Genomic DNA, 23302 nt, shown 5'->3' on the forward strand with positions numbered 1-23302 from the left:
GAATTAGTCACTAACCAAAACCTTAGATACATGCTCACATACATGCAAATCATAATACTTAGATAATGACTAGGACAAAGGAGCCAAGGGCAGAACACTGGCATGCACACACACACACACACACACACACACACACACACACAGCAGTCACCTTTGCTTTACCCTGAATTATCCATTGCCATCATTGCTTCCTGAAATTTCTAATGCTTAAAAAGCAAAAGAAGGCTGGGGGGATTGCTCAGGGTTAAATCCTTGCTGCTCAAACAGGAGGACTGGGCCTTGGAGTCTCCAAATCCACAGAAACGCCAGGTGAGCAGAATGGCTTGCCTCTAATTCTAGCTTCAGAAGGTGGAGGCAGGCCATCTCTAGAGCAAGCTAGCCAGTGAGACTGGACACATCAGCATTCCCAGGGTTTGACTGATCCTGCCTCAAAGGATAAGGTCAAGAGTGGTGGAGGAAGATTCCTGAGAGCAACCTTGGACTGCGTGTGCATACACTCACATATACATGTGTACACACACACACAGTGCCGCGGGGGGGGGGGGGACAGAAAAAAGCAAAAGATCAAGAGGTGACCAGCTGATGAAGCAGAAAGGTCGTCAGAAAAGTTAAAGTTTGGCGTAGCTCAGAATAACAAAAGGAAATAGGGAAATAGTATAATACTAAAAAAGAAGCATGAATCAAAAATAATCACATTTCAAACTATTTCACTGGGCTTATGGGGTCTCCCAAATCTACCCTGTGTTTTTATGAGCTGAAAGAAAACAGTCTCACATTTTATTAGAAAGACCATGCTCCTGTTACTGCTGGAGGACGGGACTACCAGACTGACCTTTAACCTCTAACCTGGGTGATACATCAGCCACATGGGAGCTTGCTGGGCTTCTGAGGAGTTATTGAGAAGCCTCTCTGGGCTTTCTTTCTCATCCACAAACAATAAAGCTGAGCTTTTCAAATTTATGTTAAGCACAGAGATTGTTTACTTATCTTGCAGTAGGCAGGAAGGAAAAGGTGGTCGTGTACACCTTTAATCTTAGCAGAGGAAAGCAGATCTCTGTGAAGGCAAGGGTAGTATAAACTGATCCAAATTTCTGGCCAGCCAGAACTGCATAGTGAAATCCTGTCCCCAAAATGAATAAATGAAGATTTAGCCCATTTAAAAAAATATTTTTATTTATCTATTTAATTACTTACCTGACGGTGTGCATGTATGTACTATATGCCCTGGGATTATGAGCTAAAATAGACATCTATGTGCACTCTTAGAGAACAGAAGAGAGCACTGGGTGTTCCCCTCTGTCCTGCTTCACCTCTTCCTTCGACACAGGGTCTCCCCAGGAACCTAGAGCTCTAGTTGTCTTCACAAGGCTGAAAAACATCAAGCCAAGGGACTTTTCTGTCCCTGCCACCAACTCAGAGCTGGGGTTACAGACACATTCAGGACACCTGGCTTGTTAAGTGGAAGCCAGATTCTGCACGCTAGTTCTCAAGTGTGGGCGACAAGTACCCTTAACTGCTAAGCCATTTCTCCAACCCTATCTTCCATTGCAATAACAAAATACCTGTGGCCAGGTACTTTATAACGTAAAGAGCTTTTCCTGACCCACATCTTTAGAAGATTTCTAGTGAAGGTCTCTACTGGCTGGTTTTGTGTGTCAATTTAACACAAGTTAGAGCCATCAGAGAGGAAGGAGCCTCCGCTGAAGAAATGCCTCTATGAGATCCAGCTGTAAGGTATTTTCTCAATTAGTGGTCAATGGGGGAGGACCTAGACCATTGTGGGTGGTGCCATCCCTGGGCTGGTGGTCCTGGGTTCTATAAGAAAGCAAGTTGAGCAAGGCAGGGGAAGCAAGGCAGTAAGTAGCACCCTCCATGGTCTCTGCATCAGCTCCTGCCTCTGGGTTCTGGGTTCCAGGCCTGCCTGAGTCCTTATCCTGACTTTCTTCAATGATGGATTGTGATCTGAAAGCATAAGCCAAATAAACCCTTTCCTCCCCAACTTGTTTTTTTTTTTTTTTTTTTCAGTCAAGATGTTTCATCATAGCAATAAAACCCTAATAGAGACAGGGCCTCATGGCTGCAATACAATGGTGGATGCAGAAGATGTCAGGTGGAGGGACAGGAAGTGAGACAGCTGAGAGGGGTCAGCTGCTCCTGTGATACTGTCTTTTGTGAACAACTAGAAACCCAATTTACTCCAGTAAACAGGTAAGTAGTCCCTTGTTAAGGGCACTCATGACCCAATCTGCTGGAGCCCATTTCTGGTCCTTTTTTTTTTTTTTTAATGCTTCTTTTTTGTTTATTCTTCTCTCATATATTACATCCCATCCACAGTTTCCCCTTTCTCCTCTCCTCCCAACTCTCTCCACCCCCTTCTCTCTCCCCCAGATGCACTCCTCCTCTGTTTTCCTTCAGAAATGAGCAGACCTCCCGGGGATATCAATGGAACACAACACAGCAAGGTACTGTAAGACCAGGCACAAACCCTCATGTCAAGGCTGGAAAAGGTAACCCAGTAGGAGGAAAAGGGTTCCAAGAAGCAGACCAAAGAGTCAGAGATACTCTACTCCTGCTGTTATGAGCTGTTATGAGTCCCACAAGAACCCCAAGCTATGTAACTATAACATATGTGCAAAGGACCTGGGTCAACCCATGCAGGCTATGAGCCCTGCTTAGTTGATCTGTGAGCTCTTTTCTCGTGATGCCCTCTGCTCCTCTGGCTCCTACAATCCTTCCTCCTCGTCTTCTGTTGAGTTCCCTCAGCCATGCCTAAGGATTGACTACATAGACCCCACTTCTTGAACGTCCTTCCTCTTTCCAGAGCTGTCACTGGGGACTGCAGTGGGCAGTCTTAATTATCAACTTGACATTTCACAATAGAAACATGACTGAGAGAGGCTATGAGGAATTTCCTGGGTTAGATTAAGTGAAGTGTGAAGACCCAACCTAAGCATAGGCCATGGGAGCGAGGCGATGGGCTGGAGCCAGGACTGAATAAAAGGAGAAAACAGCACAGCATCATCCTTTCCTGCCACCGTACCGACACTTCCTCAAGTTGTTCTTGTCACGAGACTAACATAGCAGCCAAATTTCAGGTGCAGGAATGATACCATACTCAAATCCTCCTGCTTTCCCATCTTCCAATCAGCCAGGCCTCTCTGATCTCTTACTGGGGAAGTGTTCCCTTTAGGTAATTGTCTCCCTGAAAGCACTAAGCATGTTTTGGGTTGGGTTTGGTTTATTTGTTTGTTTCAAATGAATGTCTTCAGCAATGGTGCCTCCCGCTAAGGAACAACAACTCCCTACAGGAGCAAAAGTCACCATCATTTGTCAAGGAATTTGACTCCATCCAGAAAACATCTCCCCAAGAAAGCACCCCTAAACATGCAGCAACATAATATAGCTTTTCTGCGTCAAAATTCGCCCTTCCTGTGGCGAATGCTGCCTCTGGTGAGGGGCTGAAAATTAATGTACCCGGGCCAGGCAAAACAGAAAATTATTTGGGGGGTGGGCATGGGAGGGGCAGAATTTAACTTCAGTACTTTTTCTTCTGTTTTTCCATTGGACTTTTGTTCGTAGCTTCAGCTGGGAGAGAGCGAGTGCACACATTTAGTTTGGAGTTTATGAGTTCATATTTTATAATTAACGTTGCCAACAGGGGAGTTTGATTAATGCCGAGCAGTGGATTTTGAGCAATGTTCCATACAAATTGCCAAATTTAGCAATAAAGTAAATTGGTGATGTGAACATCATTAGTAGAATGACTACTTAAAATTCAAATCATCTGAGCCACAAATCCATTATTTGTGTAGAAGGGAGGAAGTATCACATTTGGTTTTATTTCGCTCTCAACCACATGTTGTCTACCACCAAGCTGAATATAACAAAACTTCTACAGTGGGCTGGCACAATATTTCAGAGCAGCCCAGATACTCACACATATGCATGCACGTGCACACACAAAGGGGCTGTGATAAAGACAAACGCTAAACGGTGAGTTCTCATTATTGCAAATATAAAAGTCTATAACAATCTCTTTCAACCAATGGTTGTGGTGTGTTTCCTAATGTGCTATGCACACAGACACTTCCCGTGCAAACTCATGTGGGTGAGCTCTTTCCTGTCACCACTCACAGTACCTTATTGTCACCCTGGACCTCGCCAAGCCTCTGCCGAAGTTCTTTAATCTCTTCTCCCAGATGCTTAGTCCTGTCCTGCGATTCTCTCAGCAGCTGCGCAAGATTAGCCTGGAAATATCAACACAGCACAACAGCAATCAGTATGGAGGTATGAACCAATGTGTGCTTTCCTGATGGACGGATGCGACATCCATCTCAGCTGCATCCTATAGAGCCCAGTGTGAGTTAACGTGTGTGTGAAAGCAACAAGCATTCAAGCCGCACTGTGATGGCTCAAGGAGACTGGGGTGACGTGGGCAGCAAACCTCCATTATTTAGGGAGGCTCTTTGTTTCTCAAATGGCTTACAAGAGCAGACAGGTTGCAGAGGAATCAGTCGTATTGGACTATTTCAAACTTTTCCTAAGAGCTTGTCACTAAGATGTCTATCCTGGGGGGGGGGGGGTTGCTGGGCAAGCATGAGGACATGAGTTCAAATCCCTAACACCCACATTAAAAGCCAGGTGTGGCTGTGTACACAGATGTCATCCTAGGGCTGAGGGGGAGGAGACAGGAAAGGCTCTGGGGCTTGCTGGCTGCCAGCCTAGCTCTAAGCTCAGTGAGAGACCCTGTCTTGAGGGAATAAGTTATGAGTAGATCAGGACACATGATGTCCTCCCCTGACCTTTTCACCCTCACAAGCATACACTTGCACATATATACCCCACACATACATGCAAGTAATAGAACATCCACTTTCAAATTGGATAGTGTTCAGTTCTCCAGGTAGGGCCAGCAATGTATTTTCTCACTTCTGTCATTTCTTCTGCTCCTCCAGATGTGTCTTGTTAAATGAGCTCTTCTTTGCTCTTTCAGTGCCCAGACTTTGTGTGTGCACTTGTGTTGTGTGTGTGTGTGTGTATGCATGCATGTTTGCACATGCAGCAGGCAGAGGTTGATATCAAATGTTTTCCTCAATTGTTCTCCGCCCTTTTTTTTTTTTTTTGAGACTCTCCCACTGAACCTAGAGCACACCAAGACCACTAGGCCAGTGGTTCTCAGCCTGCGGGGCATGACCCCTTTTGAGGGCTACATATCAGATAGCCTGAATATCAGATATTTAAATTGCAATTCATAACGCTTACTTCATCAGTGCAGTTATGAAGTAGCAATGAAATAAGTTCATGGTCGGGGGTCAGCACAACATGAGGAACTTTATTAAAGGGTCGCAGCATGGGGAAGGCTGAGAACCAGTGCTTTGGGCTATCTGGCCAGTGAGGCCCAAGGATCCTGCTTTCTGTGCCTCCTCAACAATGGGATCACAGTTGTACACTGCTGTGTCTTCCTTTTACCTGTGTGCTGGTGATCACACTCAGGTTTGTTTGCAGCAAACACATTACCCAGGATGCCATCTTCCCAGGCTAAATGCCCAGAATTTTGGTTGCCATTCTAAACGGCAGCCATCTCCAACATCGGGATCCAGTTGTGGCTCTTTAGAATCCAGGGCTGTCTCCCATCTCATTGTTTCCTTATGGTGGTTCACGTAATGCCAAAGAGCCCAGGTTCCTGCTTTCTCTTCCAGTCTTCAGAACAGAACCACGCCCACAACCACCTCAAGCTTCCTCTCCCACAAGCATCACCCATCTCTTGTCCATACCTTGTGTGTGTGTGTGTGTGTGTGTGTGTGTGTGTGTGTGTTGGGAGGAGGAAGGCTTACCTAGCCAGTCAGCTCCATTCCTTTCCCCAGAGCAGCACAGCTGATGCCTGATGTGCACTCAACCTCTTTTAGAATTCTCCTGAACTTCTGACAGCCCCTATTCAGCTTCATGCTTCCCCCCCACTCAGCCTTCAGCTGGCCCCCAATCTCTGTTCTGCAGAAAACAACCCTGATTATACAACCCATCATTGTTCTGATGTCCACCCCACTGGCCGTGTTCTTGTCTACCTTTAGCAAAGACAACCACTGAGCAAGATGACCATTCATGCCAGGCTTGTGCATGGGTGAGTGTCTAAAAACCTCAGAGTGAGGATGAAGGAAGGAGAAAGCTGGCCTCTCGCAGAAATCACTCAAAGAGGCATACAGGGAGATACGTCCCAGATTCCTTCATGCTGAAGCTGAGGGAACCCAAAGGTATAAATGGACAACCCATCTCTAGTGGCTGCATCTCCAAGGCTTTCAATGTTACACACTTCAGGGAACAATTCCGTTGGGTAGCAAAGGAAAGAATATACAGATAAAATTCTCACCCATTCTTGACTCCCCCTCCTTCAGGCCTCCACAGCCCATTGGCTGGGATGACATTCTGCCTCTTCCTCCATGGTATCCAACTTCCATGCTTGCTTCTTTGCTTCCACATGCCAGGCCTGATTCCATCTTGGTGCCCACACCCTCTGTCAACTCCTTCAGGCTTTTGTATAGAGGTCACCAGTCCCCACAGGACACCCCCTTGGACCATTTGATTTATCATGGCCCCCCTCCGTGGGCTCCTGTGCCTTTTGTCTGAGGTGCGTGCCGTCTCCTAACATACCATATAATTTACTTCATGGTTTATTGCTCGCTGTTTATTTCCTAACTCCCTCTCCCTGCTAAAGCATAAGTTCCATGAAGGGCGAGAAACTTAGTTCTCTCTCCTCCCCTCTCCCAAAATGCTCCATAGCACAGATAAAAGAGGAAATGAGAAGCTGAGTTGGATATTCTGGCCTCAGCATCAGGGTTAAAAAGCAATGACGACTGAATCCAGTCTCTAATAACCCAGACCCTTGCCTGGGACCAGCCCTCAGCCCCTGTGTTCCAGGATCCTTTCTGTTTCTCCATTCTACAGTGCATTCTAAATTTTAAACCCCACATTTGCATGGCTCAGAGCTTCCCATTTCCCCAGAATTCTGCTCTCATGAAATAAAATGTTGATGGTAGATGAGGAAGGCTAGATTTCCCCTTGGTTGACAGAGAAACGAGGAACCATTGCTGCCAATGGACTGGAAAGTCCTCTGTGGGGAGTGGAAGTTACTTCCCTGTTTTGTCCCTAGCTGCATGGGAAATTTCTCCATCTGCAGAAGGGAACTAATCCTGCACCTTCCATTGGTAACCTGAAGTGTCCACAGTAAACACAGAACGTTGAAGCCCAGGCTGGGCATCCAGTGGGTGCTGCTTAAAGCCCTCCTCCGTGACTCTAACTCAGGCACCCAGAAGACAAGAGTTATGGGAACATGAAAGATCCCTCCTTGGCCACATTTGACTCTTTATGATTCTGTACCTGCACTGTTCATTCTTCCTTCCTTCATTTACACAAATGTTCATTCGGCGTCTGCTTTGTGCTAGGCACCATCTTAGCAACAAACAAAAGAGGCAAAACTCTGTGGTCTTGTGACCTCGCGTGTAGCTGATTACACGTCACATTACACAGCACAGGATGAGAGTAGCTCACTAGGTTGGGTATTAAGCTTCTAGAGAAACAGGAAGCAAGTACAGGAAGCAGAGAGTGCTGAGGAGACCACACTGAAAAGGAGATTGTGGACCTTGTGTCCATCCTTGGGGAAGGATCCAGGCAGGGAAGGGGCATTCCTTTGCCTTACATCTCAAGTTCTTTGGGGGGGGAAAACAGTTCAAAGACACAAGACAGGCTGGATACAGGGACCCAGGTGAAAGTAAGAGGTGTTCTTACATTTTCTTCTTCTTTCTCTTTGCCTCACTTCCACTGAACCCGAGAAAGTTCCCAGGCCTTAGCTCACGGATGCTCTCAGTGAGTCAGCAGCAGCACCCTCCAAAATGGAAGGGCAGGCACCAAGTGGGAAGGATGGTCTCCAGGGAGAAGCTATAGCCACCTGTGCTGCCACCTGTACTCCCCCACCTGTGCTGCCACCTGTACTACCACCTGTACTGCCACCTATGCTGCCACCTGTACGGCCACCTGTGCTGCCACCTGTAGTGCCACCTGTACCTTTCCGTGAACAGCAAACAAAACTCAAAAGCAAACCAAAGCATAAAGCCTGCCACACCCCTAGAGTCCCCCTTTTCAATCAGTAATGGCTTGATCCCCTTTGGGGCAGGAAAAACCTGACATTCAGGAACCACTGCCATTGAATTAGTAAGCCCAGGATAACTCAATCTCATGTAGCAAAAGAGCAGCACTCCAGTCTATCCCTGATCAATGCTTTTGTGCAATGCAGCCATCATGAGTTATTAGGAAAATAAATTTAAGAAAACCCCAGGTGTTTTTTGTGCCCGAAAGATGTTCTAAAAAGCCTCTGAAAATTTGTTCCTAGTTTCCCTGTCTATCTTGCCTAGAACCAGAAACAATTAGGTTGTGTCAAGGCTCTGGACCTAGGGGCCTCACTCTGAGAAGTGATGACCCTGGTGATCCTGGACATTTTGGCATAGAGCAGGGCAGATACTCAGGATAAATACCCCAGATCCCAGAAAATGCTGGAGTAGAGGCCAGGGCTACAACAGGGAAGGCATTCGGAAAACCAGAACCACATTATGAAACCTTATTTAGTCTGCATCCCAACTGAAAGCCATGCAAGCAAAATATAGCCAGGTACTGCCATCACCCACAACACAGTGCAGATGGTCAGTTGGAATCACAATACATTTGGGGCTGTGAGTTCAAGGTAAATCTACCCCAGCCTTGAACTTGACCTCAGGAGAGAAGGAGCACCCTTGCCTTAAAGCTAGTGACTGTAAATCTTTTTATACTCATCAGGCAGAGTTGTCAACACACAGTCTTTCTCTATTCAAGCCCTCCACCTTCTCAACTCCGAAACAGTAACTGAAAGCCAGAAAATGACTATTCTGCTAAGGAACCCAATTCCTTGAGATACACCTTAAAGGTGGCAGGAGGCGGGTGGCACATTTCAAAGAGCTTGGGATAGAGGAGGAAAAGTTCACACAATCCTTCGACCAAAAATAACACCCGTGACTCACACACTCGCTCTAACAATCCATCAAGCGAGCAGGTGGTGGCTGCTTATAATTTATCAGCTATGCAGAGCGCACTGTTCTGCCTGTTATTGAGAAGGACTCTGTGGCCATCAGTTTGGAATAGCACTTCTTGAAGGAAATGTCAGGGAGGATGTGACAAGGCACGATGGCTTCAGAGGGAAGGGAGACAGGCCCAGGAGAACACTTCCTTTCCATCCCCAGGGCAGGTGGTGACATACAGAGGAGCCTCTTTTAAATATTCAGGTCAAGCTAGAAAAGGTTGACATGGTCTGCTTGATAGTACAGAATACAGTGTGCACACTATGGACTCCTCGCCCTTAAGTCCTTCTGTCTGAGAGTTAGCCTACTGAAGTTGTAACAGAAGACCAATGAGGGGGTCCAGCCACTGATGACTGAGTTCAATCCCTGGAATCCATCTGGTGGAAGGAGGTAACGAACTCCCACAGCTTGTCCTCTGACCTCCACACATGTGCTCTGGCACATGTGAACATCCACAAATAAATAAGTAAAATATACTAAAACATTTTCATTGTGACGGAGGAGGGAAGAGAGATCTGATAGAATTAAGATGGGGAAGAGAGGATACCCAGAAGACTTGATGCTCTACCGAAGGACCAGAGCTTTCAACTGCCTATGACACCAGGTCCAGAGGCTCATACACACTCTCACACACATGCACATACACATGTAGACATGAACTTATGTGAGGAGCAGGTGTGGCAGCAGTCCCAAGATGGCGCCCGGGACTGCAGCTAAGTCTTATGACTTGTACCTGACTTCCTCATACACCTGAAAATAAGCCACGACCATCGTGAGAGCTGCGCAGGTGCACCATGATGCTGGCGGTGTAAACAAGTCCATATTTGGTGGAGACATGCCCCTGCTGCCCTGATTGGCTGAAGCTGTGTGCCTGGTGAGGTGACATGACCTGCTGTGAGTGGATGGGAACTGAGAGTATATAAGCAGACCTCCCTGGGTTCCCGGGGTCCCCATAGCAGCATCGAGGCATTCCTGCAATAAAGGCTGTTGAGAAGAATCCGACCGTGTTGTGTCTTCCTTGCCGGCCAAGGTGGGCACAGCAAACATACAGTCAGCATCTAACCTTAGTAGCAAGCAGGTAGAGATGAGGCTTAATGGCTATTGGCACAATCTACTCTGGAGAGCCTTTCCTTTAAGAAGGGGAAGCTTGGGTCCCAGGACAGGGTGGATGGATGATGTATGCTGGGCTGGCTAGTTTTTCGTATCAACCTGACACAAGCTAGAGTCATCTGGGAAGAAGGGATCTTAATTGAGAAAATGCCTCTGTGGGCAAGTCTGTGGTGCATTTCATTGATTGATGAATGATATGGGAGGGCCCAACTTACTGTGGACAGTGGCACCCCTGGGCTGGTGGTCCTGGGTGCTATAAGAGGGCAGGCTATGCAAGCTGGTAAGTAGCATTCCTCTATGGCCTCTGCATCGGTTACTACCTCCAGGTTCCTTCCCTGGCTTCCCTGAATGATGAACTTACAAGCCGGAATGTGAAATAAAACCTTTACCCCCCAAAGTTGCTTTTGGTCATGGTACTTTATATCACAGCAATAGAAACCCAAAGACAGATGTGTGCCTGCTTAGGTACATCTCCCCAGGCCAACTCTATTGTGACAATAGTGTGCCCTGGGGATGTTCTGCACAGGGTCATTGTCACAACCTCTTGATAGCTCATATGAATGCATCAGGGAGCCAGCACTTCTCACCTAAACCTCTTAGCCACCTTCCGGTAGGAAATCTCACTAGAGAGGCTCGGCCTCCCTGCTGCAAGTCCTCTGAAATCTATTAGATACACATGATCTTAATCACTGAGCCATGGAAAGGTCAGTCTACATCATAATATAAATAGTGTTTGGGCTGGAGAGATGGCTCAGTCTCAGCAGTTAAGGATGTGCACTGTCCTTCCAGAGGACCCAAGTTCAAATCCTGGTACCCATACCCATAACTGCCTGCCACTCTAGCTCCAGGAGGAAACAATACCTCTGACCTCCACAGATAACCACACTCACATGCACATAACACACACACACACACACACACACTTAACAAATAATAATTTTGTAAAAATGTATTCTTCTCTCAAATAGTGCATCCTTAACGCATCCTCCCCTCCCTCCCCACTTTCTCTTCCTTCCCCTCCTCCCAGTCTTCCCACACCTCCCTTCTGCCCCAGATCCACTGCTCTTCTGTTTCCCTTCAGAAACAAATGAATATCTATAACGTAGATTTTAAATGACAGAGATGAGAAGATAAGTCAATGGGAAAAGCTGTACAAGCACGGGAACCTGAATTCCAGCTCCCACATAAAACGCCAGTATGGTAAGGATGTTTGTAATCCCAGTGTTGGGGAGGCTGAAATAGAGACATCCTGCAGCTCTCTGGCCAGTCAATCAAGACAATGAGAGAGTGCCAGGTCCCAGGAGAGACCCAGTCTAAGGACAAGAACGGCTCCCAAGGCACACACCCAAGATTGACCTCTGAGCTCCACATGCACATATGAACACACACACACACACATTCTCTCTCTCTCTCTCTCCCTCCTCTCTCTCCTCCCCCCCTCTCTCTCTCATACACACACTATATGAATAAATAAATGATGTATACAAGGAAGCCCTATAACATACCTCTCAATATGCAGACCCATCAGAATAGGAAGTCAAAAGTAAAACGAAAATAAAATGAGACAGGAAAGAAAAGCAAATCCCTGACTTCATCAGGAAAGAGAGGAGGAAATGCAGAGCAGATTCCGAAAGCACGGCCGAGCTGTATCACACTAGGAAGTTTAATCCCTGGGCCCCAGGAATTCATAGCTTCCATAGGGCAGAGTACTAGAAAAAGCAAAACTACATTTAAACAATATATTCCCACCCCACATTTGATGAGGCGTCAGTGTTCTTAAGGCCTATGATTGATGGCAAATTTAATTGCAGTTCTTACAGTGTTGCTTTGGTCTAGTGGCAATGCCTATGTTCACAGTAATTGAGGGAAACTTGATTAGCGAGGGCCCCCGTTCAGAGAGACTGCCAAAGCTTTAGCCTCCGTTACATTGGCAGGCTTCTTATTTCCAAACACCAGCCACTGAGAGCATGTTCTGCGCATAGTCTGGGGCAGCACAAGAACTCAGCAGCCTCCTCCTACCCCAGTTTCCCCTGTACTCAAAGAGGAATGCCTCTCCAGGCAAACCTATTGATTGGCTTTGGGGAAGGTGCAGTTCAAACAAAGATTTGCCTGAGTTAGGACATTATAGTTTTGCTTCTGCTTGCTAGAGGTCCCCAGACTATTGCCCAAGTGTTTTAGACTTGGGGAGTCGGGATGGCTAGCTGAGGAGACTGCCCCCAGCAAAGAGACTGGGAGTCTTAAACTATACATAAGTCTCCATGTTGTTATTAAACACCAAGCAGGACCCCCAAAAGCTCCTGAAACATTGTGGAGCCTATGAGTCATGGGCACTCCCACACTCCATGCCAAATTGCTGTGAGGATTTGTAGATCATGAGAGGGAAGATGGAGCCACAGTCATGAGGGGGAGGGCTGGAAACAGCTGGACCTCGCCTGCCTCCCTAGCTTCCCTGGTGCGACAGTTAAGTCACTGCCTTCAAAGTGGTTATAAAAGAACACCTCAAAGCACTTGGAGTCTTTGAAGGAAGTTTTAGGTTCTCTGCATCAAACTAGGATTAGTGTACAAAGTCATTCTGATTTGTGGGCCCTGGGGACTAAAATAAGCTTGACCAAGACGACTTTGCTACCAGAATAAAAGGCTCCCTCCTTTCCTGAACAGGGCCACTCTACACTCCATGTCCCCAGAGTTGTCATCTTGTGCATGTCACTGTATAAATAAGCCATTCCTTTTTAGAGGCAAGAAAGCAAAGGCTCCCTAGTGAGCCAGGAGAGACGCCTCCCAGGGTACTTGTGCTTGAAATCAAACAACCAAAGACAAAGATATTAAAGATATGTTTGACTGTCTGTTCTAGAAGGAGTTGTCGGGGAGGACGGGTGTGCTGATGTGACCCAAAAGAATCTCTCATCACCTAAAAAGATTAACCCAAGAGCATCTTGATTCCCCTTTGTCTCCTTCACGGAAAGTGCTTGTTTAGCAAAAGAAAAATATTTAAAGGGCCGTTGGAGATCTTCTCATGATCTCTCCGCACAGTGCAAAGGGGCGCACTGTGTACAGTTCTGCCTGGAGTAACGGGAAGACGTTTTCATTTCAATATCCCACGAGAAGCTATTAGTGCAATCGCTGTTGTCTGGGTTTTTTTTTTTTTCCTCAGCTTCTTTAACGGGTGATTTGCCACTGGAAATTGAGTTGTTTGAAAAAGAATTCCAAGGGCCAAAAGGGAGGCATGACAACTATATTCCTAGGACTTACAAGCGTGAAGTTCAAGTCTGTCTTTTTAAGGAGATTAAGAAGGAAGGGGGAAAAAAAAGCCAGACAAAATTACGGTCAGAGGCTAGTAGCCACCAGAAACCAGGGTAACTTATATAACAGGCACCCCGACCTTGGCACAATTGGCACCATGATGGAAGTGCTGTTCAGGCCATAAATCTTAACACTTAGACAGAACCACCTAGCAAAACAAAAACAAAGACCTAAAGACCTAATCCATTGACGTCCATAGTTCTGGAAGCCCCCAAAAGCACTATCCTTGCTTTTTGGCTTCTGACGTCTTATTTCTCCTACCTGAAGCTTGTCAACCCAGGTTCAACTCCGGTGCTTATAAACTTCACTCTGAAGAAGGTTCAGAGAGCCTCGACACCAGTGTTGTCATAGTCAGCTGCTGAAGACTTTCTATTAACTCACACCAGTATCAGAGTAGTCTTCTGTGGTGGATACTCTACAACAGTACAGTGTAAAAACCCTGCCTCCATCTCTGTTTCTCTACCACTGCTTAGCTCTGAACAGGACTCTTGAAATGGGCTAAGACTAACAGTGGTGTCCACGGTTTGTCCCTGCTAATGTTTTAGCAATCTAAAACTCAAAGCTAGAACCAAAACCCTGAACTAAACTGCCACATCACACAGTCTTCCAGAGTCTAGTCTTGTTCTGTGAGCCTGCTGTGTGGCCTGGGAGTATCCCAAGAAAACTGCAAAAGACCTGGTATTCAGTACCTATTCACCGGCTACCAGGCAAAGCCTGTGGGGTGTTTATTCTTGGTTGTCAGCTTGACGACATCTGGAATTAACTAAAACTCAAGTAGCTGGGGAAACTGATAAGGGATTTTTCTTAATTAAATCATTCCAAGTGAGAAGACCCACCTTTAATTAGGCTCCTTTGACGGGGGAAAGGTCTACCTTTAATCTGGGCCACATTTTTTGCAGTCATTAGACAGCCTTTGTTGAATTAACCAGACCATAACCTGTAAACCACTCTAATAAATTGCATATATTTGATTGATCTTGGACATTATAATTTTGCTGCTTCTTGGTAGTGGCTCCCAGAATAACTCCCAAGTGTTTTGATTATAAATTATTGATATGTAGGATCATTCTATGAGTTCTGTTCCTCTGAAGAGCCCTGACCGATTCAGCACAGTAGAGGCCTTCCTGCAGAAGTCGCTCAAAGGAACTTTATGACTATGTCTCATTATTATCTTCCTTTTGACGAGGAGGCAATGGAGGCTCAGAAGGGTTACTCAGCTACTCGGCTTTCCACAGGTCAGCCAGCCAGGAGCAGAATATTAACTTGAATTCATTGGACTGGAAGATGCCATCAAAGCTCATGGCACTACCTTCTTGTAAGGTACATCTTAGGTGAAAGCAGGGCTCACACACGTGGGCATGAACACTTTTATGTCCTCTTAGAAAGCACACGGTGCTCCAAGGGCTAAGAATGTGTTGTTTTCTATCGAAATATGTGACTGACGAACCCTTAATCCTTTACAGATGCTAACATACAGCCTGTGAAATGAATGCCAAGGATACACGGGGAGGCCACAGAGGCACCATGACTCTATGAAATGGTAGGCAAGTTTTGGTGACAAGCCCATGAGCTTCTTCTAGAGTGAGGACCTGTGGCTTTGGACTGGTTTGCAGAGACATCTCTGATTCCTGAGAGGATGAGATAATGGAGAAGGTGGGACAAGGGATGGTCACAGCATCTCTCTTCCAAGAAATGAACAGGGAAGATCCTAGTAAGGTCAGAAATGGCTACTGCTGACTCAAGGACGATGAGGCAGCAAGAAGCCAAGTGGGCATCTTCTTTCCAGTGTGCACATCTTGTGATCTCCACGCTGCCTCCGTTAACTTGGCAGTTCAGTCTGGCTCAGTGCCATCGGTTCATGCCAGGTGCGTTCATTTTGCAGCTGGAGGGATAAACACTGCTCCTTCTGCCTCATATCTGGGATCAATACACAATATAGGCTAGGAGGCACTGGGTCAGGAGCGTGCCTAACCTACTTCCTGCTCATGAAGCAGTTCAGGAAATGAGTGTGGCTCCTTCCCTTACAAACACATGTACTGTCTGGTTTGGGCTAAATGAGGAGGGAAGTTTCCAAGGGAAGTCACCTTAGAATCAGTGTGTAAAAAAAAAAAAAAAAAAAAAAGGCAGCTGATGTTCTTCCCCATTCTGAATAGCCTGGTGTAAAGTGACTTAAACACCACCAGTCAAAACCATTCACCTGCCCATTAACTAACATGAAACAAAATTTTAAAATATTTTAAAGGGGAAAAGACCTCTTTTTTTCTGATACCAAGACTATGCTCCACTATTACTTATTCCCCCAGTACTCAGGCAGAACATAGGGGCCACAGTTTTCTCTCCTTTGTATTGTCGACCATCCTGCATTTAATGATGCATTTTCCTGACATAACCACAGTATCTCCATTAGACTTAACAATGACTATATTCTTGGTCATTTATACCAAGATACCTTGGGAAGGGAGGGGGCTGACACCAGGACAAGGTGAGAAAAAGGGGTGGTGACTTTGACAATACAAGTTCAACAGGTCAAGGGTTTTGCTCTGGCTTTCCCACTCCCAGATCCTTCCTATCAAAATAAGCACTAGGCCCATGCAAGGTGCTCAATAAGATTTTCCTGAGACCCAGCAGTCACCACTAGCAGCTGGGGTGCATGGCGGAGTTCACACTCCATTTCTGCACCAGCTAGTCGCATGCCTTCTACTTCCTGTGTATATATGACTTCTTTGATCTCCATAAGCTTCCAGTTCCACCCTGCTCGGATAGCACGGACTATAACCATAACCTGCCACACTTGGAGTTCAACAAGGTCACCCACAGCAGCCGTAACATAGTGAGAATGGATGAACAATAAAGTTACTATACTTAGTGTATGTTACTCAAAGATCACTTCAAAGGGAACATAAAGCAGGTGACCGTGGCACTATCTACCAGTACCCAGGCCGTGGGCACAGTGAGAGCCACCTCAGCTCTGTGGAAAGCCTTATCCAGCCTGTCTAAGCCTAAAGTGAGTCCTAGCACAATCCTGGCCTATACTCTCCCCCTGAGACCCAGGGAACTGCCTTTTTTCTCAAGGCTAAATGCATGATGTCCATATTCAATGTGGTTAGTGGCCACATTGCCTACTCTGAGGAGAAAGGAGGCCACTAAGAGAAAAGAGGGTAAACAAGAGAGTTGACATGGAGGACAGACCTAGGCGCAGTCACCCTGGTCTTCCTACTCTCCAGGCCAAGGGTCACTCACACTGGTCTTCCTATATCCAAATCCAGATATATATGTTTGCCTCTTGTGAGCACTAGACAAACAATTCTGGGGAGGATCCTATGACCTAGGAACCATCGCTTTGGCCCAAGCTACTTTGAACTCCAAATGCAACCATGAGGCTCCCAAGAACAGCATGTTCTTTAGAAGGCTAGGAGCCATAGTGGACAGTTAACATCCTAGGATAGAATGAGTTTTATTTAAAGGGAGGAGGTAGAGGGATACCCAGAGGTACCTTCTTGAGGCTACTCAGTCTGGAGCACATAATTGCTGACCCCTAGCAACCCTTCCATCCTCAATGTCTAATCTAAGCCTATGATCATAATAACACCTTGGGGTTAGACAAAGAATGGGAGTATGGCCATGGTGGGCCAACCTAGAGAGTAGGGCTTGAATGCTGGGCATCTTACCATTCCTGCTCAGGGGATACAGCAATAGAAGGAAGCTGATGCTGACCACAAGGGGAAGTGGTCCCCATAGTTGCCACAAGAGCAGAGTTCTTAGGTAAGGTGAGTTTGAACTTCAGGTAAATGCCTACTTACATTTCGTCCCCATCACTGGGGATGTGTCTCCCCGTCATTGCATGGAATGCACTTTTATCCTAAAAGAGTATTCATTGGTTATCTGATTTCGAGTCTACCTGGGCACCTGACATTTTTTTATTTGCTAAACATGCCCCAGAAGAGAGAAAAGTACTAACAACCCCAGGAGACTACTGACCACATAGCCCTTGGCCCACATCATCTCAGAGCATCTGGTTCCACAAGCCCATCACAGTTCAGAGTTCTGTTACTCTGTATCTCATGGGGCTAGCGAGTGATTTCCAAGCCAGGCAGGAAGGATGCCCAGCTCCAGCTCCAGCTCCATATTAATTCCCAGAGAGATGGGAACTGAGCACCATATTAAAAGCCACAGTGCTCATGTTTGGCACCTTGAACTTGTATTTTTAGAACCGTAAGGATGCGGCTTGACAGACTTACTGGAATTCATCAGATTCTCCTCAGTAAATGTAAATGTGTCATTATAAAGTCACAGAATGTGAATGCACTTAAAACTGGAAAACTCCTTCATGAATACTAACAAACTCTGAAATCACAGGGAAGATGACTGCCTACAGCTATTGAAAACACCCAGCAAGCCAAGATTAAGGATTTCAGTTTTTTAAACGGTAATGATAAACTCCCATGTAATTTTGTTTAGAAAAAAACATCAATTAGCCACACAGAAAAATTAGACTTCAGATCAAACATGGAGCATTATAAACTAGTCACACAGAGCAGGAAGGAGTTTAGGAGTGAGTAGCATTGGACAGGTGGATGTGGATGTGGACTGCGCTGCTATTTAGGGATGAGAGTCTCATATGTGTGTGTGTGTGTGTGTGTGTGTGTGTGTGTCTGTCTGTCTGTCTGTCTGTCTGTCTGTGTCTGTGTATCTGTGTGTGTCTGTGTGTGTGCCTATGTGTGTCTGTGTGTGTATATGTGAGAGAGAGACAGAGAAAGACAAAGAGACAGAGAGTCAGAGAGACAGAGAGAGTGAGGCTGTTTACCAGCATCAGAAATTTCAAACTAATGAACCTAAGAACTGTACATTCAATACCTTGTACATTAACAATCAACTGTGTTTGCTGACACCCATCAGTTATAAACACAGGATGCTAGGGTAACCATAACAGCTGGTTTTTGTGTTCTGGGTTACACCCTCCAGTTCTGAAGTCCTGCTCAAGTGAAGAGGCCTGCCATCCCAGAATGTACCACCAGGAACATTACCGCCATCTGAGCATACAAAAACCTCTAACACATAGTACAAGGCAACATTAAAAACTGAAAATTAAAAGGTCTAAGAAAGCTGTCTTGGGGGAAAGGTCACTCTTTCACACACACATAAGAGTGAGTTCAAATTCATCCAGGAATTAACCTACTTAATACATTTACTATTAACCAGCAGTTAAAACGGAATTTTAAAAGGAATTAAATTGAGATACCCTCTTTATCATCTATCCAATTTAGACGTTCACTTTTATCAATTTAATAAAACAATTTTCACAAAAATTTCAATAGGATCTCTGTGGGAGAAACAAAGGAAGGTGTGATAAAAACATTGCTTAACTATTTGGAAAAACAGGAACAAAGAGGAAACATTGAACAAACAGAAATGAGGCAAAAGGACTGAAAAAAATCAGCCATGAAAATCAAGGCAAAGCCAAATATTTAGAGTCACAGAGGACGGCCGCAGGCTGTGTAGGAAGGTCAGCGGAGTAATCCAGAACTCAGGAATAGCCGTGTACACTTGGGGAAGTAAGAAATGGGGTTGATCGATGAACAGGGTTGGCTACCATGCAGAGAAATGTAAGAAACCACATGAGAGTGTTGATAGAAGATGTGTTTAAAAGTCTGAAGTGGGAAGGTCTTAACTGCAGAACAGCAGTTCTCCTGCCCAGCAGTAAGGAGCTGCCACTTGTGAACCCTCGAATCCCAGCTTCCCAAAGGAATCCCCCAGAGTCTGGGAATCCAGTCAGCTGGCATCTCCCCACACCTTGTCGGGCTGTGCTCAGGATCCCTTCTGCCTCACCTGATCCCTTGGACAACCACATCCTCCACAGCTTGAAAAGTTCCAGGAAAACGTAAAAAGGCGGTTTACTCCATACACATACAGTTGAGGATTCCCGACTCTTCAAACGGTGTCAAGGGACCAGTCACACCAGATCTAAGAGTTGTCAGATACCAGGACGAACCCTTACCTGCTTCCTCTTTTCAGGGGGAAGTGATGGATCTCCATCCTACAAGGAAACAAAGACCGTGTTTCACTTCCTAAGAATAAACATACGCCCAGATTCCCAACCCTCAGTTGGACCAACTGTGAGTCTAAATTCAGACCAAGCCCCATCAGCCATTCAGCTAGTAAGGTGAGGAAGCAAGCCCAACAACTCCTTAGAAATAGCTACCACTTAAGAGGGGACCCCAGAGAATCAGCTCCAGTCAAGACCAAACATGTATTTTCCAAAATGCTGTTTCTAAAAGAGAAATCTAGATGGGTCCAAATTACTATAAGGCAGAGCCTAAGTTGAAATAGTATTTCACTTGGTTAAAGTTCTTTGAAATAGAATAAAAGAAATAGTGACTGACATGCACAAAGACATAAATACATACACACACATGCACACACATGCGTATATATACATGCACATGTGCACACACAAACATGCATGTACACACACATATACAGACATACACATGCACACACATGCATACATATCCACATCCACACAGGCACACACCTGCACATGTGCACATGCACACACACACACACACACACAAGTTGCATGTGCACAAACATGTGCATGCACACATATCTACAAACACACTTATTCACATAAGCATGCACACACATTAACACAGCCACACATGTGAAAACATATAACCACATATGTGACCACACAAGCACAGGAACACACAAGTACATGTGAAAAACACACACACTCATACAACGCATGTGCACATACAGAAACACACATGCCCTAAACCTGTAGCCTTACTATGGTATCTGTCCCAAACAGGGCTGCCTTGTCTAGCTTCAGTGAGAGAGGATGCCCCTACCCTGGCAGAGACTTGATGCACCAGGGTGGGGGGATATCCAGCGGGGCCCCACCCACTCAGAGAAGGGGAGGGGGAGGGGTGAATGTCTCTGCGATAGGAGGAATGGGAGGAAGGGCAGCATTTGATATAAACAACCTATTTAATTTTAAAAAAACACACATCATACACATAAAAACACAGGGGCACACATGCATTATATGCACATATGTGCACAACTGTATATTATTTATGGTCAGAATAATCAAGCAAAGGAAGTCCAATTTGCTCAGATAAATAACACTGAGAAATTTTAGTTCTATTAGGCATTTTGACTTAGAAAAGTTGAATTCTTCTCCCATTTGTGTCTTTGGGAACATAAATATCTCAGGAGAACAAATGTCCATTAACTGAGAGCTAATTAAGAAATTATTATTATTATTATTATAGTTTTAATAAGACAGGCTCTCTCTATGTAGCCCAAGTTGGCCACAAACTCTCCATTCTCCAGTTCTAGCCTACCATGTACTGGGATTTCAGAAGTGTCCCACCACACCACACTAAATAAATACTCTGATATAGGTATCTAGGTTACTTCCATTCTAGGAATATTCTTATTTTTACTCCAGGACAGCTCAGTGATCCCAGGAAAATGATAAAATATTAACAATAGTGCCTGCACTTGGTAGAAACTGCAGTCCCAGGACTTGGGACGTGAACCCAGGAGAAGCCCAAGTTGAAGACCAGTATGAATCACGTTCCTGACCAGCCTGGGACACATAACAACAGCATGCTGACAGAGGAGAGGGCTCACATCAACAGGGGAAAGGGAAGCCAGGGTGAGAGGCCTCACTGCTTCCTCAACTTCTGTCTACCTTACATCCTTAAAAAAAAAAAACAAAAACCATAAGAAACCCAAAAGAAGCTCAAGTCACCCAGAATATGGTCACAACTGTAACAGATGTACCCTAACCATGGGGACTATGCAAAAAGCTTCAGGGGTGTTGTGGTGGATACTCTTGATTGTCAACTTGACTACATCTGGAATTAACTAAAACCCAAATGGCTAAGCACACTATGAGGGACCTTTTTTTTTTTTTTTTTTAAATTATTTGAAGAAGGAAGATCCACTTCTGATCTGGATCCTTGAGGTAAGAAGATACACCTTTAATTCAGATTTGTTTGCTTGATTGGTTGAATTGGTTTTTCAAGAGGATGTTCCTTTTGCTGCTCTGGCTGTTCTGAAACTCTCTCTGTAAACCAGGCTGGCCTTATATACAGAAATCCACCTATCTCTGGCTCCCAAGTGCTGGGATTAAAGACTTGTACTACCACCACCCAGCTTAATTCAGCTCTTTTGAGGTGGGAAGATCCACCTTTAATCTGGGCCACACCTTCTGCTGGCTGCCTATATTAAAGCCATGAAAGGAGCTTGCTCTCTTTGCCTGTTTGCTCACACTCTCACCTGCAAGTCCATTCCTTTAATGGCATTAGATTAAACTTCCCTGGGATTCTGACACATACTGAAGATCAGCTGAGACATCCAGCCTCATGGACTGAACATTTACTGGATTCTTGAACCTTCCCTTGGTAGACCGCCATGGTTGGATTAGCTAGACCACAGCCTGTAAGCCATTCTAGTAAATCCCCGATAGATAGATGATAGATAGATAGATGATAGATAGATAGATGATAGATAGATGATAGATAGATAGATAGATATTCGTTCTATAAATTCTGTCCCTCTAGAGAAATCTGACTAATATAGGTGACTTCAGCCTGTGTACAGGACCTAGGAAGCCATCACGGGATAAAGAAAGCATGGTTTAGACAGCATGGTCACATCCTGTCCAGCAGAACTCTCTGCTGTGGCAAAGCAGAACAGCAGCCACAATGGACACTCTCAACCCTTATCACCCGGCTGCCATCAGCCATCTGTGGGGTCTGAGCTCATGGAACATAAAAAAGCAAAGAGGAACTGAGTTTGTTTGTTTGTTTTTTTCCTTTATTGACAATTAACTCAGTTAAGTTGGGCCGCCGCCATGCACACCTGGCAGCCTCTGTATTAGCAGATTTAAGGTATGAATATTCTTTAAAATGAAAAGCAAAAAGTTTCTGCAAGGCAAAAGACACCGTCAATAAGACAAAAAGACCACCAACAGATTGGGAAAGGATCTTTACCTATCCTATATCAGATAGGGGACTAATATCCAATATATATAAAGAACTCAAGAAGGTGGACTCCAGAAAATCAAATAACCCCATTAAAAATGGGGCTCAGAACTGAACAAAGAATTCTCACCTGAGGAATACTGAATGGCAGAGAAGCACCTGAAAAAAATGTTCAACATCCTTAATCATCAGGGAAATGCAAACCAAAACAACCCTGAGATTCCACCTCACACCAGTCAGAATGGCTAAGATCAAAAATTCAGGTGACAGCAGATGCTGGCGAGGATGTGGAGAAAGAGGAACACTCCTTCATTGTTGGTGGGATTGCAAGCTTGTACAACCACTCTGGAAATCAGTCTGGCAGTTCCTTAGAAAATTGGACATAGTACTACCAGAGGATCCAGCAATACCTCTCCTGGGCATATATCCAGAAGATGTCCCAACAGGTAAGAAGGACACATGCTCCACTATGTTCATAGCAGCCTTATTTATAATAGCCAGAAGCTGGAAAGAACCCAGATGCCCCCAACAGAGGAATGGATACAGAAAATGTGGTACATTTACACAATGAAGTACTACTCAGCTATTAAAAAGAATGAATTTATGAAATTCCTAGGCAAATGGATGGACCTGGAGGGCATCATCCTGAGTGAGGTAACACAATCACAAAGGAACTCACACAATATGTACTCACTGATAAGTGGATATTAGCCCAAAACTTAGGATACCCAAGATAGAAGATACAATTTGCTAAACGCATGAAACTCAAGAAGAATGGAGATCAAAGTGTGGACA

General features: G+C 45.2%; 1 protein-coding gene across 2 annotated transcripts in view; it reads right to left on the reverse strand.

The window, feature by feature from the left end:
• The window catches only part of Ccdc149 (coiled-coil domain containing 149), a 95336-nt gene that overhangs the window by 40495 nt on the left and 31539 nt on the right, over positions 1–23302 (reverse strand). For both annotated transcript variants that reach the window (XM_021163107.2, XM_029477845.1), the window contains exons 3-4: positions 19504–19542; positions 4140–4247 (exon numbers count right to left, since the gene is read on the reverse strand). In XM_021163107.2, the coding sequence (XP_021018766.1) occupies positions 4140–4247; positions 19504–19542 (147 nt within the window). The remainder of the gene's footprint in view (positions 1–4139; positions 4248–19503; positions 19543–23302) is intronic.

This window comes from Mus caroli, chromosome 5, assembly GCF_900094665.2.
Source record: "Mus caroli chromosome 5, CAROLI_EIJ_v1.1, whole genome shotgun sequence".
Classification (NCBI taxonomy): Eukaryota; Metazoa; Chordata; class Mammalia; order Rodentia; family Muridae; genus Mus; species Mus caroli.